This window comes from Canis lupus, chromosome 9, assembly GCF_048164855.1.
Source record: "Canis lupus baileyi chromosome 9, mCanLup2.hap1, whole genome shotgun sequence".
Classification (NCBI taxonomy): Eukaryota; Metazoa; Chordata; class Mammalia; order Carnivora; family Canidae; genus Canis; species Canis lupus.
The window spans coordinates 43,651,987-43,669,048 of record NC_132846.1 but is presented as its reverse complement, the minus strand read 5'-3'; the positions used below and the strand labels follow the sequence as shown (position 1 = coordinate 43,669,048).

The 17,062-nt window shown below is 41.6% G+C and overlaps 1 protein-coding gene across 13 annotated transcripts in view; it reads right to left on the bottom strand.

The window, feature by feature from the left end:
* The window catches only part of RAD51B (RAD51 paralog B), a 696,371-nt gene that overhangs the window by 272,069 nt on the left and 407,240 nt on the right, over positions 1 to 17,062 (bottom strand). For 12 of the 13 annotated variants that reach the window (XR_012036808.1, XR_012036807.1, XR_012036809.1 and 9 more), the window contains one exon: positions 8,651 to 8,747. Coding sequence is in view for 9 of the 13 variants with exons in the window: in XM_072839048.1 (XP_072695149.1) it covers positions 8,651 to 8,747 (97 nt within the window). In the remaining 4 variants the exon portion in view is untranslated. Of the gene's footprint in view, positions 1 to 8,650; positions 8,748 to 17,062 lie in introns of those variants that run through there. The other variant, XR_012036810.1, reaches the window with a different exon arrangement.

Here is a 17,062-nt window from a genome sequence, read left to right as displayed (position 1 = left end):
GTGTTAGAAATTCAAATTATCTGGCCCCTCCCAGGACTGAATGAAACTCAGAGTGGGAGCCCAGCAATGTGTATATTAATATTTTCCACCCCCGGCCTGATGATTCTGATGCAGGTTGAAGTTTGAGAACCACTGGAATAAAGGTTCTGGTGTGGAAACACAACCTCTGCATATCCTTGACAAAAGAACAGCCCTATTCTATCTGGGAAGATCATCCATCTTCCTTGATTGAGCATGTGGCTTTGGAAGGGATGCACATGGAACTGTAAGGGAGGAAAGAGAAACATTCCTAGCCAGTCAAATAAGCCTCATCAATCATGTTGATCAAGGAAATGACGTGTTGCCAATGGATTATCCTCACATTCTTCTCACCAGGGCTTCAGGAAAAATCATAAACTCCCTACTGTGGCATGCCAGATGTTCATAATCCACATTGTCTGCTTCTCAAGTCTCATCCCTTGCATTTCTCATACATCCCTCCTGTACTCCCAGCCATAAGGAATTCTTGCAGTTTTTCAAATGACCATGCTCTTCCCATCATATCTTTGATAATGATACATCCTCTATCTACAATGTCATTCTTCCATCTCTGTATACTTAGCACTAAGTATAGTTTCTGGTGCATAATGGGTGCCCCATTTCCCTAAATATTTGATGAGTTCATTGTCTCCCTACTTCCAATCTCCCTACCTCTAAATCATCCTACACATCTCATCCAGGTCTTGAAAGGGTATAGTTATGATCATTTTAGCATGAAAATCTAAATTCAGTCTGGCATTCAAAGTCTGGCCCCAATCTATTTCTAGATTTATTGTAAATGACCACCCCAGGTAAGTGAGGCTTCTTTGCCCTCTTCCCAGCATATCCTGCATTTCCCTACAACACAGATCCCATATTTGTTGAGTATTCTCCAGGAACTACAGAATACAGGAGCAACCAAGGAAGAGTCCCTGCCCTTGAGGAAATTATATGAAAGCACAGGAGGCAGACAGTGAACCCATAGACAAATTTATAATATGAGGTCAGGTAGTGATAAGGGCAATGAAGAAAAATAAAGCAGGCTTGGAGGATAGAAGATGATGGGAAGGGGACAGGGGTCCCAACTTAGAGAGGTGAAGGAAGACATCTCTGAGAAGATGACACTTGAGCAAGACGGAATGCAGTGAGAGAGGAGGCCATGGAGAGATCTGGACAAGTGTTCCAGTCAGTGGGATGGAACAAATGCAAAAGCCCACCAAATTCACTTTGGTGAATTTGAGAAACAGGAGAGTGGGCTATGAGGCTAGAACAGAGAGGGGAAGAATGACAAAAGATAAGGGCAGGACATGGCCCAGTTTGAACTTAATGTCTTAGTGCATAGCATTTCCTGATCTCTACTCTTCTCTGTCTGTTGAAATCCTATCTATCCCTCAGGGCTGTCTCTTACACCTTCCTCCCTTGGCCCTTCGGATTCCTCTCTGCTGAAAGAGATGTGCTCCTCTTCCTAAATCCCGGAGGCTGTGGTGCATACCATCTTGGCTGAAAGCACCACCCACATTCTACCAATAATGTTCTCCTTTAGAACTATATTCAAATTACACTGTAAATATCTTGTGGGCAAGGACCATATCTTGCTCATTTCTGGATTTCCTATAACATTAACATAGTACATATAGTAGAGGCTCCACAACTCATAAAATCGTCGGCTGGAAGGCACTTGAAAGTCTCTTCATAGAAAAAAAAAAAAAGGAAAGTCTCTTCATCCAGCCAAAAAGAGTTTTTTTTGGAGGGGCCATAGCTCTAAAACTATGCTAATATATGCAGGAATGCAGCTATTGCATCAGAAATGTCAGTATAACTGACTGAAATGCAGCTTAATCCAACTAGAATTTATTTAGTGGCTTATCAGAAAAATGAGGAAAAGCAAAGCCCTCAGAGAGACCTGAGCCTTGGTCAAAGCTCAGCTGGACTGTCCTTGGGCTAGACCACCTTGCCAGACCCCGTTATAATCCTCCCCAAATCCTAGTAAACATCACAAATGCATTCTGAATGTTTTTCATGTCACATTACAATGCAAACTAAGTTATTCTCTGGGCACCACTCCTAGAAACCAGCCCTTCATCCCTTCTTTATGATCTCTGACCTAGAGGCCTCTCATATTTGGTATTGAATTCTCTTTGATGATGGTAAACATGGAGCTTATCTCAGAAAATCCTTCCAACTTGAAGCCCTCTGGGATCACACCCCCTGTTGGATCCCATTCTTGGGCTTCTGGCCCCTCTTCTCTGTAGTTGACAAAACTGGCTTTGGTGATCTTGTCCTTTCTGCCTTCATGACACTGAGATGTTAACAGGAACATGTGTAAATCTGGGAAATTAGCCAGTAAATCCTAAGTAGTGAAGAAGTCTGAGGGTAAGAGGAAAATACTTACAAAAGTATTTTCTAGCCCAGCCTTCCCATGAGCCATCTCAAAGACTGCCCCCCAAGAAAGCTCTGTCTCCTCTCATTTGATCGTAATGCACCTCATGCTTCAAATATGTCTCTCTTTGGCAAACTATCACTAGAAAAATAGAGCTCCTGACCAAGAAATACTTCGTAGTGGCTGACTTCAATGTTCTTTTTCTCTCCTGTTGGTCCTTCTGCCTTGATCCTATAACCCCCTGGTCTCCCTGCTGGACATCTTCAGCACGTTCTTCTCCCTTTTAAGATTCACAGCTTGTCAGACCTTTGTAGGCTCTGCCCACCCTCTCTCGATTCTAGCTGCCTCTACCTCATATAATAAGTAGATTTTCTTTAGCCAAACAATATAGGGTTTTGGTGCTTTTAATCTTTTTCTATAAATTAGGCCTTTCATGGCATCTGAACAGTTGCTGGAAGAAATATATACACCCAGCTAAGTGCCTCGGATTCTTGAATACTAGGGAGGGTAGAGCATGGATAGGTGTGTGTTCCTTGTGAATGGAAGCATGTGAGGTTGTGTGTGTCGGTATATGTCTGTGGCTTTGGAATCAGAAATTGAAAGGTCACCAGGACACTTAAACATTTTTATCCAAAACCCTAAGGGGCAGCAGTAGCCAAATCTAGGATTTCACAGGACAGGCTCTAACTTGTTCTAGGCACCACCACTTCCCACTTATTGTGTGGCCTTTGAGCAGCTAGCTCCCTTCTCTCCTTCAGGCTTCAGTGGCTTGAGGTGGTTTTAGTGATTCATCATCTTAAGACATTCTAAAATACTACAGAAATGTTAAGGTCAACAATGCTGATCACAGTTGTTAACATTAACCTCATTGTCACATGGTGACACTATGTTTTCAAAGCAATTACAGCCAACCTGCACCATACCCCTGAGAGGTGGATTTTTAAAGCTGCTCCACCCATACTCATTTGTACAAGGTCCTACCCAAACCAATGCACATTTTTAGTTTGGGATTGGGCTGTGGAGGGCCTTGGAGCTCAAGTGTGGAGAGAGCTCTGCTAAATTGACCAACCCACCCCAAAGTCTGTGGTTAATGGATTACAAATTTGGGTAATGCTGGACAATAAATTACAACTATAATAATAAAGCTGAAAGTACACACAATTTAAGCAGAAACACCAGTGTTTTTTTATCGGAAATGAAAGAAACCATTGATCATAGCAACTGTCTGAGATTAGCAGGGAGCGACATTTTCAAACATCCTGCAGTAAATCCAGAGCAGATCCAGCTGGAAAGCAAGAGTGGAAATAAAACTTGAAAATTCATACCATGCTTTGAAGTCTGCTTCTTTCACAACCATGAGTCCCTGATTCGCCCCAACCATTCTGAGCTGCTTTTGCTTGTTGAATTTATTTTAAAAGAGACACAAGCCATGCACTTGCATATAATCTTTCAAATGGACTCCAGCTTTTTGCAGGGATGGTTTGTTAAAGAGTATGAATCCCAAAATACTTTCTCTTGCACATGAAATCAGCCATCAATCCAACTGGAATAGAAAGGCTTCCACTACTAAAACTAGAAACCACTCTCGGTTCTAGTAAGTACTGCTTTCTTTCTTGTGTTCTTTCCTTTACCCATCCATGCACTTTTAATTTTTAGTTTTTGAGTGCTATTGTCCATCAAAAAATATTAATGCAGATAAAAGGATACTAACATGCCAGATGCTGAATGCCAGGATGGCAGCCTAATAATGTCTTCCTTTCCATAAAGCCATCTGGGGCTCCTGAAATGGGCCAGGTCATCATACTGAAGTGACTGCTATCCCATTAAATCATCAGAGGAGAAGAAGCCAACGGTGTAGGTTGAGCAGAGCTTTAATCTTACACAGGCCCCACTGTCACCAGACGTCAACCTCACCTACCAACTGTGCTTGTGTGGACAGGAGCCCAGCCGGTCCTTCTGCCCAAATCCCAGGTGACTTCAGAACAGGGTATAGAGTCTTAGGCCAGTTGGACTGTTAGATCCTTTCTCTACTGATCATTACAGGGAAAAGGGATATTCCCTAGAACGGAGATCCAGTCATCCTTAGTATTTTCGATGTTCACTAGGAAAAACTGGCAAGGGCATCTAAGGAACATGTCCTTGGCCACAGAACAATCATAATAACCGAGTCAATAACCAGTCACTCAACTTTGTAATAATCTAGTTGCCTGAGTTTCTGTCAACAAAACGAAAAACTAAAGAAGAAAATACTTTGATTCACAGTGCCTGGGCAAGAACAATGTAGATTATAAAACCAGACATCTGGATTTCTGCCCTTAGGTTCAGTTCATAGGGCAGTGAATTTTGGTCAATTTGTATTAAGTCTTGAAGGTTCCATTCTTCCCACTGAGTGAAATAATGTTTGTGAAAGGCAAGCTGAAAACTGACAAGCATACTGCATCTATGAGAAGTTATTTTAATGAAATAGGGAAAATTCAAATTTCAATCAGCCCTCTGATTCCTTCTCAATGCACAAAGCTATGGGGCAGGAGCAATATGGAGAAAGTCCTTGACCTCTGGGGCCTACATCTCTCTTCTTTGGCTCTTCTACCTGGGAGCTAGGTAATGCAACAGTGGAATGAAACTCCAATGAAGGGAATCATACCATGGAACCAAGCAGTGAACATGGTCTACATTGTCCAAGCAACAACCCAGCCATAAACTTAATAAGGAAAAAAAAAAAACCAAAAACAAACTAGCAACACAAAAACAAAGAACTCTCAACTTTACAAATACTGGGAGGGCAACAGCTGGTCAGCCGAGATTAAAGGAGCGTGAGAGAGCACCTCCCCATCTCCTGAGTTCTCCTCCCCCATAGAGGTCCCTGCAGCCAGCCAGGGCTCGCTTTTACAGCTCTGTGAAGATGACCTTGTTCCAGCTAAGATAGGGGCTCTTTGATCTCAGCAGGGGGATGCTCTGGGCCTGCAGCTGGCAGATATTAATAGTACAGGATCCGCTGGGGTGGAAGAGATCTCTCAGTTGGGCCAGGTCACTTGTATTCCCTGCTCTGCATCAGAGCAGAAGGGACTTCATTTCCCTGAATTGGCCCCTGCTGGGTATTTCCCTAGGTCAACTCAGATCATTTTATTGCTGGCTGCTCTTGGCCGCTTGTTCTCACCCCACAACTGTTTTCAAGGGAGACTGTTTAAGCTGTGACCCCTGCTCTGCAGCTGAAATCTATTACACGACGGGTGGACCTTGAGCTCACCGCTTCACTGTTTCTCACTCTCACTGGTTTGCTCATGTTTCTTCTTGTGTACATGTCTGTGTGGAGAAAAAGGCAGAGAGCAAGAGACAGACAGACAAGAGCATAATGGTTTACAAAATAAGGAGATAGCAATGGGGGAGAGGTATAGCTATACTCTAATAGGTATGCCGAAGTATCAATGCTAAGATTCCTAAAGATCCTTTCTATTATGCTTAACCTAGGAAAATACAAGGCCATTCTTCTCATTCCATAAGACAGAATTTTAAAACCCCATCAACAAGTGAATGCTCCTGATCTTCAGACCCACATCATGATCTCAGAATGGTTGAGCTAGAAAAGACCTCAACAATCTTATATTTCCAATCTGTCATTTAATAGAAGAAGAAAAAAAACACCGGAGGCCTTAAGTCATCAAAAGACCCGCCCAAGCTCACAAGGCTAATTAACACAATAGCAAAGTTGATACAACAGATACTGGAAACAACCAAGTAATTTACTAACCATAGTGGCATTAGCAACCATTGCAATGTGTTTGAATAGGTATAAATGTTTTAAGAAAATTGCCCATTTTTGTTCACTGGTAAGGAACTTCATTATAGATTTCAGGAAAAATACTTCCAAAGCCTCTTTACCTGCTCAGCTATGCAAAGGAAAGATCTAGAAAAACAATTGTTTCCATTCCCCCTAGGATTTCATCATTTAAAAAAATTGTCTAATGATAAGCCCGTAAATCTCCCCTTGTCATGAATACAACTTTACCATTTTCTGGAAGCAGTTACCCTGGAGCCCCAACACAATTTCCTTTGTCTCTATTCTGCTTCTCCTCTTTGCTTAGGATAAACCAAGGAAGCCAAGACAAACCAAAGTACTATCACTTATTGGTTTATAAATAAGGAAACAAGATTGTTTTTTCTCCTCAAAGCTGAATAATTGAGTGTGTGTGTACATGTGAAATAATCACAATAATTTTTAATGAGGTTCTTCATGTCAATCTCACTGTTACTGTTTACAAAGTACTTACTACCATGGCATCCACTTAGCATTTATTTACCGCTTACCCTGTACCTAGAACTTGGCTAGTCACTCAGGATACAAAAGGATACAAGATAGCCTATGCCCTTAAAAAAATCTGCCAATCTAGGCAGGAAACCATGAGAAGTTAGGTTAATTTTCCTAGACTTTTTCTTTATAAAGCAGAGCAGGTAAAAGAACCACCGAGGAGGAGGAGGAAGGAGTGAGACCTCCCTGGAGTTCAGACTGGAACAAATAAGGAGGTTTTGCAGAAGATGTGGTCTTTAAATAAACCTTGACTGAGTTGAAGGATTTGAAAAGAAAGGAAGCAGTACAAGTGAAAAAGGGAAATGCTGTTCTAGATAGGAGGCTGTCTGTATGTACAGCAACACGGGGCAGGAGTGGGGAGTGGCAGGCAGAAAGTCAGCACACTTGATGGAGGAGCTTCACCCAGGCATTGACAAGAACCAAGGGGATTAGGAAGGAAAGGGCAGACTGTGAGGAGTGAGGAGGCACTGTCTCTAGTGGTGTTTAGGAAACCAATCCACACAAAAGAAAAGCAAGAAAATCCTGACTTTTAGCACGTGCTGGTTCCTGTGGTGTATATACTTCCACCCTGGCAGGTTTCAGGCTGACAAACCACAAATGCCTGGATATTTTAAAAGCGGCTTACTGATTTTAGCCCATTCTCAGAAAATGGGCTAATACAATTCCAAAACTTCTGAGTAGGAGAGAGACACAGTAAAAGGAAGCCAGAGTTGGAGAGTTAAATTTGGTAGTGGCGTAATAGAAATGGTAGAGACACTGGATTGGGTAGTCCATTCTGGAATATATACAAAAAATCCAGCTGTGAGTTCACTAGGTCAGCTGATTACAATACAAATTACAAAGAAGAGGCATCTGGCTGGCTTAGTCTGTAGAACATGCCGCTCTTGATCTCAGTCATGAGTTCAAGCCCCACACAAAGAAGAGGGGGCAGAGGAAGAATATATTTGGAAAGAAGAATCAAAAAGACTGGATGAGAGGAGTGTAGGGAGGGAGGAATAAATGATTCATTCAGGTTTTCAGTCTAGGTGATGATGGGGAGAGATGACATATTACTGAATGGGGAAATAGGGAACACAGAGCATTTTAGAATTTTTATAAATAAATAATTAGTTTTTTTGCTCTGAAAAACACCACCAAGAAGCAGGGCTGTGGTCCTTCCAATTTTTGAGCCCATATACTGCAGACAATTCACAGAAGACCACCTGGGCAGTCAGGAACCTTGATAGGCCTATAAGTCCCAAGTCCTCCCTCATGAATACTTCTCAGAAAATGGAAGTGCAGAGGGGTCTGTCATAGCTATGAACATTTATCCAGCCCACAGCTAGCAGAACTCAGAAATGTCACATAAGAACTTTCAATAAAACTAGAAACCACCCACTGGCTCAGTGGTGTAATTCCCCTAGCTACGTAAACCATAGACAGCCTGACCTTTGCTAGCATGGGAGGGTGGAGAAAATTTTGCAGACTTACCAACGTGGAGAGTTTTTCTTAAACTTTCTGTAAAGCTGGTTGGGAATGCCACATCTCTAGCACATGACACTGGTATACACTTTTAGCCAGTCCAAACCAATAAAGCCAATCTATGAGCATCAGTCTCAAAAATCAAGTCACTTAGCAGTTGGCCAGCCCTTATACCAAGGACCCAAAATCAACCTATGGAGATGTAACCAGTTTCAAGATTGAGGTGATGGATGTCTGTGAGGGTGACTCACTCAGACAATAAAGGAAGTTTGCCTCTAGAGACAGGGCAAGAGCCTCTCCATATACAAGGGATCAGATGCCAGGGAAGTTGGCTAAGCCTAAATGGCCAGGCTCTGGCTGGGTTCGCTGGCCAGGGCCTCTGAGCCCAGTCTCCCAGAGCCACAGGGGGCAGAGAGGCAGAGAAGAGAGGCAGTGGGGCTATATGTCAGTGTCAAGTTTCTGCCCCTCTAGGACAGATCCCTTACCTTCAGACAGGGACAAATCATCAGCTGGAGACACCAGGTCTGCCTGAGAAGCTAGGGCTCTGCTTAGATGCGTTGTAATTTGATTCGTCAAGATAACCTGTGAACAGACAGGGAGGAGGAGGGGGAAGGGAAAAGAAAGAGACCAAATTAATTATTAGAGTTCTCAGAGGACAGACTGTGGTTCAGTGGAAGACTGATAAGCACACAGGTAGGAAAACCCCAGTTCTGACTTCCATCAGTTTTGTTTGTTTGTTTGTTTGTTTGTTTTTTACTTCCATCAGTTTTATCTGAAGGCCAGAATATCTGGCAAATCATACAAGTCATTCAAAACACAGAAAACAGGCAAGAGGCTTCTTTTAGAGCTTAACCTACCAATCGATTCTTTCTAAATGCTGAATAAATTGAGACCGAGAGGCATTGTCATGTTAGCTAAATAACAGAAGGCTAACCAGAGAATGAAGATGCACATGAACACATTTTATCAAACTTCAATGTTTAGGATTATATCTACAAGCCAAGATATTGCTAGTGCTAAATAAAAGCAATAATTTAACATCTGGATGCCTGTGGCTTCTTTCTTATTAACTCAAAGTCAGGGCTTTATTTCCAAATTTGTGAAACTGTAATGAGATTCGTCTGTAAAGGAATCACACTGTTCTTATAGGTTTGTTGAACTCCAACAAAAAATTCCAGTCTCACTATGCATTTAAAACACAAATTAATATAATCCCACCTATACAAAATAAGGTTCATAACATTTAAATCCATATTATCCACTGCCACGCAGAGGCATTTGATTTAGTTGAGAAACTATTCTCTTCCTTAAAAATCTTATTTATAAAATTTACTATGTTGTTTAGAAACCTGTAAGGACGAATAAAATACAAATTATCCCTGGAACATTACATTGACTAACACCACAATTGTTTCCCTAGGTTCGGTATCTGCACCATGCTAAAAACTGTGAGCATCCTGGTTACTCAGAGGAAATGGCCCTTCTGAAAAGGGTACTAGGCACTTAGTATCTGGAATGAGCATCTAGTTGGACTGTTTTGGTTTGTCCTGAGGGTCAGTTATGGCTTTTTTGCCACCCAAAATGGAACAGAAATGGAAGTTGTCTCCATTCTTTATTGTCTGGCTTTTCAGCCACACCTCTGTCACTGTCTCTTGAATGAACCAGGGACACATCATAAATCCTCTACCACTGGCAGCTTAATTGAGAGCTGAGAGGGGAGCATAATGGCAAGGTCAGGCAAAGAAATGAAGTACTCTATTAGCAAAGACAACCTTTGCAAGGTGTCTGTGTATCAACTAGGCTTATGAGTCTCCAACTACTTTGAAACGATGGTCAGATACTGCAGCATTCTGCAGAGTGTTTGCCCATCTTATCCTCTCTTCTGCGTTGCTATTTTTCATCTGGACTGGTAAGAATCACATACAATATGTCTTCAGTTACAGGCTTTACACAGTCAAATAATAGCCTGCTCTTTCAAGAACAATTCTCTTGTTCATTTTTAGGAGTATGAATAAAAATAATGTTCTCTTTTTATTATGTAAGACATGAGCTTTGGAGTTTAATTAAACTGGATTCAAATTCTGACTCTGACACTGCACACCTTGGGAAAGTTATTTAAACTTTTGAGCTTCACTTGCTCATATGTAAAATCATACCCATCTTTATAGAATTGTTATGAGAATTAAGTGAAATAATCAATGTGAGGCACCTAACATTATGTGTGGCATATAGTAAATAGTCAATAAACAGAAGCTATTGTTATTGGTGTTATTTTCTTCAGAATGATGCTATTATAGGTTTTATGTATGTATACACACACACACACACACACATATACACACTATACAGTAAATGCCACATGCTTCAGACACTTGGATCTCACAGAACACTAAATCACAACTTTCTACTTTAGGATATATGTCAGGCTCTGATCATTTCTACTAATCTTAGTCTCTCTTAAGATTTATTCAATTGCGAGGAATTTGTATAAAAATCTCAGTAAGAAAAAGATAGCAATTATTTAAAGGCAGGCCAATAAGTTACTGGTAGTACTCTGAAAATACTATATGCCTTATTACCAATGAACAAAACCATGTATCTGTCTGTCCTAGTTTTTAAAAACATGAAGCTTCTGAGAGATCAAAATAGGTAAACTCTACCTTTTTAGAGGATTCTTCGAAAAGATGGCTTGGTAAAAATGAAAGAACTCTAATGATATGGTAATGATAATACAAAACAATGTATTGAATACCTACCGTGCAAGGCCTGTCACCATATACACAGAGGGAAATAAAAAGGTAAATGTACTCTATGTCTTCTCTAGAAACTTGTAAGTTAGAGATGAGCCATTTACAGAAATATTCAGATCATTTGATGATTGATGAACGGAAGCTCATTTTTATTATTACACCAGTCCTATAATGGAAACTTGTTCTGAGATGATGGTTTTAGTATAAGTTACGTCCTATAGAACCTCAAACCAAACCTCCAGATGTCCCTCTGAAGGTACTTAGTCCCATTTCCACTTTCAATGAAAGACAAGGTGGAGAAGAAAACATTTCACTCCCCAAGGGCAAAAGAATAAGCTCCTAAATGGTTTTGCTAATAATCCTCTCCTTTTGTATTATGCACCTGAAAGCCAAATCACTGAAGGACACATAGCAACCAAACTTAGGGGTTTGTTAATCAAACCATCTTACTAAATTGTTGTGGTTTTCTAAACCTGTGTTCAGCAAAATGATAGAATGGAAACATTTTCAAATAGCATCAATGACAAATAACCATGGCTTGGGTAGAAGCCTATAGATGTGTTGTCCTCTGAGGCAATCTGGACACCTGAAAATTACACCCTTAAAATATAAAAATATTATTACAAGTTATAAACAGAGTCTTAACACTACCTAGTTTCTGAAAATTTGTCCTGACTGACACTGCAGATGGGCTTTCTTGCCACTTTGTTCCATTGGAAAGATTAAAGCTTCTAATGCTTGGTGCTATATTTGTGGGGAGCAGTTTGCACAGTAGTTAGGGTGAGTGCTTGGGAGTCGGACAGACCAGAGTTAAGATCCTCGGCTTTACCACTTACTAGCTATATGCGACATTGGGTAAGGCTCATAACCTCTCTGGTATGATAATACTGGACTCACAGGGTTTCGTTAAACTGGATAATGCACACAAGATCCTAGCATTAGTGCCTGACCAATGGTAAGTGCTAAAATGTTAACTACTCATCCATTGTCTTTAGTTATCCTTTGCTGACTGGTACCTTTGTTTTTAGATAGAAAACATACCTGATTCCCTTTTGTATAGCAAATAGCCCACTGCTGACAAAGAACAAATGTTGATATGTTTAAAAAGCAATGACAATTTAAGTGAAATTATATCAACTACTTTTGCCATTTCTCTAAAAGTATGGCTCATTTAAACATACCACACCCCTGCCCCCATCAACTACAAATCCAAAGGCCCAAATGGGATTCTTGGACTAAGGGAAAGATATGTTGTTTTTCTGTTTGTTTTGTTTTTAATGATCATATTACATTTGAAGGCAGGAGGAGATGGAGTCTAGCTCAACGTTTATTCTTCAGGAAGGAGAACATGTAGAGGAGGCTTTGTAAGTCAGATAAAGTAACTATTGTCTTCACTCAACTCTATACATACAGAGAGAGACCACTTACTCCCAGGGCTTCTTCATGCTGCCCTCTGGGTTATAGGATGTTTCGGGTGTACTTGACTTGGAAATGGTCCCTCTTATCATGCCACGTAGACTTTAAGTCTCATTTTTAGTGTTCCTCTCCCAAGGTAACAATGGGGTGAGACTTCTTCATCCAAAGACCACGTCCCTGGGTTCTAAGTTTTCTCTTGCATTATCTGGTTTTCTCTAAGTGCATCCTTCCTACTCAACCCTTCTGTATATAGCATCTGTGCTCAGTTTAAAGACACAATAATGCTCTTTATAAAAGAAGAAACTTTAGGGTACATATTCATAAATAACCCAGTAAGTCCTGCTTTCACAGAAAATAGGACTTAGAGAAAAAAGTTGGAGAAACAGGAACCAGTTAAAGACCAGGTGAACTAATGAGGCAGATAGGTGGGAAAGAATGCCATTTTGATCAGTAGACAAGGTCCTGTGAATGAAAAAGCCAACTAACACACAAACAGATATATGACTCATTTCCACTAAGTATCAAAAAAAAAAATAGCTTAAGAGAACAAACTGGAGACAAGAAGGTAGGAACAAAATAAACTGGTCAGAACCATCGGCCCCAAGGGTCAGAGCGTTGGGGAGCTACAGTCTACTGGCCAATTGAGCTTGCCTCTCCATTAGTCTCTGTGTCCAATGCGACCATTTGCCTTCAGTTGACCCATCTTTATTCGGCTATGCTATGACCAGACTATATCTATGCTATACCCATGCCCCCACACCCTACTCATGCTTCCTGCTCCTGGTCCAGAATATATTCTACCATAGGAGGCCACTGTATGTCTAGTCTGATCCACTCTACAGTGAAGTATTAGGAGTATTTCTGCTGGGGCCTCCCGGAGTAGTCACCTAGTATATTCCAGCCCATGGTAAGTACTGGAAAATGGGAGACAGAAGAGAAAATGCAACAGCCCTGGAGAAATCAGGGTGGATAACTGTCAGATCTAAAGGCATAGCCTTTGGCAGCAGAAGCTCCTTTTATTTGATTCTTGGAAGATGACAGAGAAGAAGGATGTTATTGTAAGTCAGGGAAAGAATAGGTTGGAATGGAACATCTGTCCCTCTTTGGTCAGCAGAAGAAATCTTCAGGGTCAGCAAAACAGTAACTCAATCTTTACAAATCAGATTTTTTTAAGGACCTAAATATATGGCACGTGCCCTCATTCAAATTTCTGAGGGGGCGAGTGAGAGGCAAAATTTGTAAGCCCCACTTTCCACCAGGTAAACTAGAGTCACCTGCCTGAGGTCAACAGCTCAGGTAAAAAGAGGGATGGGTGTCTCGGCTTCCCTGCTCACTCCTAACAGCAGTGGGCAGAAGAGAGAGGAACTGAGCTCAGACCCTAGGACAGGTGACTTTTCCAGGACTACATGTCCTGGTCTAGAGAATTTAATCTATAGATTTCTTTATTATTTTTAATGCCCAGAAATTATATTATCAAAGTGTTACATTGTAACAAGAGACTGATCTTGTGACAAGAGTCCTTTTGGACTCTGATGCTATGAAATAACCATAAATCAAGAAGGTAAATAGCTTCAGCTTCTACAAAAGAGCCAAGCATTTGAGGCAATCTGAGGCAAATGCTGACTATCTCTTTAGTGTTTTTTAGTGGCCACAGATGCATGTCATTTCCAAGGCCCACAGAAGGCCTAGAATCTAAAGCTTTTTGTGGAACTCATGTCTAAGGGGGGGACTGGGCTAGAGGAATTGTGAGGCCTAATGGGGGCATTTCTATGCCCCTAAAAACACCCACTTCCTCCTCCCACCCACTCCCTGTCAGAATCCTGCTACAATGTAACACAGAGAATCAGACAAGTTTCAAAATCACTTCAATTGGGCCTATAGGGCTAGGTCCAACCATTGCCCTAATGCTCTTGTTTTACTCAAGTGAACAGACAATGCACAGATCACCTGGCCGGCCAGGAAAAGAACAACACTGGAGTGCCAGACAAAGAGGCTGGGGACTAACTCTGCTCACAGACCTCCTGCCTGCCACCCAATCTAGTACTCTCAAAATGACAGGGCTCTGCTCTTCACAGGTTCCAAAGGCAGTGTTAATTTTTTCTTCTTTTTGTATTAAACATGCTCTATCTGCCCAAGGTACACTTTTTTAAACTGGTATTTTTGGTATCTTAAATGATTCTAATTGCCAGATAGGACAATGATGGATCCTTCCTATCTAAACATAGGCCTTGGATAAGTCAGAAATTCTGGTTTTAATCCTGGCTCTGTTAAGGGTTGCTGAATGTCCTGCTTTTAAGAAGACAGAGGCCAGAATTTTCCTGTGAGAAATTGTTAAGGTTCATTGGGTCCTTTCATCACCAAGGTTTGAGAGAAAGGCCCTGGAGTGGTTTTTACCATACTCTCCTCTTGATTCCCAAATATGACAGTGTCTGCCCCAACCCATTCTGCTGTATAGGAGTTGGGAGTGACAGGGAACCAAAGGTGGGGGTAAGCAGGGGGAGGGCATGAGGGATCTGAGGGAGCTCTGCGTGCAGTGTAGGAACAGAGGGAGTCCCCTGAAAGAGGCCTAGAGGTCCACACTCATGCCTCTCCCCTGACTCTCCTCATCCCAATCCCTTCCCGTCACTTTCAGCTTTGAAAAGAGATATCCAGAATTTGTTGTGAGGAAAAGTCAGACCAAATATTTTGGAGTTTGAGCATCACAGATCTGGTTTTACTATTCACTGACTTAATTTTGCCAAGGTCTGGAAAATTATAAATCATTCCATTATGAGAAAATAATCATTTTTCTTTCGCTTCAGCCCAGAGGATATCATTTCTAGAATAGAGAACTGATAAGGCTTTAGTATTCCAGCCTGCTTGAAGGTCTGCTGACAATTGTTTTCTGGGAAAATATGAAAGGCTGTGGGGGATTTTCCTTTCAAAATATTTGTGGTAAAAGGACCAAACTTCAATTTGGCTTGAAGAAAACACTATTGTGGGAGGCAGGCATCCTGCTTCGTATTTTTGGCTCTGTCACTGTTGCAATTCTGCTGTGCAATTCTAGAAAATGCTCCTAACTTCTCTGAACCTAAAAAGTGTTAAGTTAAAAAAAAAGTGTTGAGTCCAAAAGATATAAAGAAAATGAATATATTATGACTATAAATGTAGCAATCTGCTATGAAAAATGTCATACATTTCAACCTCACATCAGGATGAGTGTTATAATTTAAAATCCATCTTATCATTGATTCTCATCATCTCCACCCTTAAGAAATCCATTTTACACAGAACCAATTGGCAGTGGCTGAGGAAGAGAGAAGGAAGAAAAAGAATGAGGGACACAACTTCAAATAATTTTGTATTTGTGGTGAGAATTCTTTCAAATCTTGATAAAAATTCACATCTCTTATTATGAACCTGGAGGAAAAAATCTCTTTTATAGGTTTCACTGTGAAAATTCACAGGCAAAGCTCAAGAAATACTGCTTAGCAGGAGAAGCCCTAAAGTACAAGAGTCCCTAATGAAGATACTGGCTCAGTATGAGGCCCTGAAGATGGAAGAAGAGAAATGAATCTCCACAGCTTTGCACAAACACACACTCAATCACACAGAAATTGATAATAATCCTGCTTCTGTCTCATGTTAGCCATTGTCTAGACCACTGAGTTCAGAGGAAAAGAACTAAAGTGAAACTGTGTCTGCCATTTGGTCAAAGTAAACATACAAGAAAACGGCAGCACTATAGGGTGGCTTTCTCTTTGGTCTACTTCTCCAGGGGTGCACATGCAAGGGGATGCGGTGGGAACCCTGGGGCGGCAGCTACTGTGTAGGCGTGAAAGCTCTGGTTCCACTGTCAGCTTGCCGTTCCACTGGCTCCGATGGGTTGAGGTTAACACATGCTGGTTCCGGGTCTCAAATGGGGTGACAGTTGTAATGAGGCCAACAAACAGCAGCCCGGTGTGTTGTTTCCACCTGCAGCCCAACCTAGGCGACATCCTGTCAGTGATCTTGGGCTTGTTGTAGAAAATAACATGCACCATTGGCGAACTGCGACAGTGTGCTCACAGTGGCTTCGAATAGTGCATTCCCTAACTGTGTGCTGTTAGCATAGGGTCAAATAGGTCTCTGGCCAACAGGGGCTTGGAAACGAACAAGGCCAATTGCTGGATGACTCTGAAGTTCACAGATTTGGAAGAAACCTTCCCACCAGCCTTCACTGCACCGTACATTTCTTGCGGCCGAGTCGCTTTTGCGTGGTTTGTTTGGTTGTCCTCGCCCACTCCCTTACTGCCCACTGAGCCCCACAGAAAGGCAGGGGAGGTGAATTTCCAACAGCCCCCTGAGTTTCTGCTGACCTTTTTAGGTGTTTTTGTTACTTGATGGTGCTTTCTATTCACGTGTACTCCTGGGGGCTGGGGATTCCCCTCCTTTTGATTTCCAAAGAGGGTTAGAAAGACACAGCTTTGTGATCAGTCCATCACAGGCAGCTACTATTGATTGATTTCCCCTCCTTAGACTCATTTGAGACTAAGAAAATAGTTCTGTTGAGTCACTTGCTCCCCAGGGGTCTGAAAAATATGGTTCTTGGGGGAGTCCAGACTGATAAACATCAACTTCTTTGCGATTCTCCAACCCCAGCCAAACTTTAGTGGCTTATCGTAGGGAAGAGCTGAAGCCCAGAAGGGCCTCAGATCATACCCCACCTTTTAAAAAGCTCCAATGGAGGATGAGCCAACACTAATCTAACTT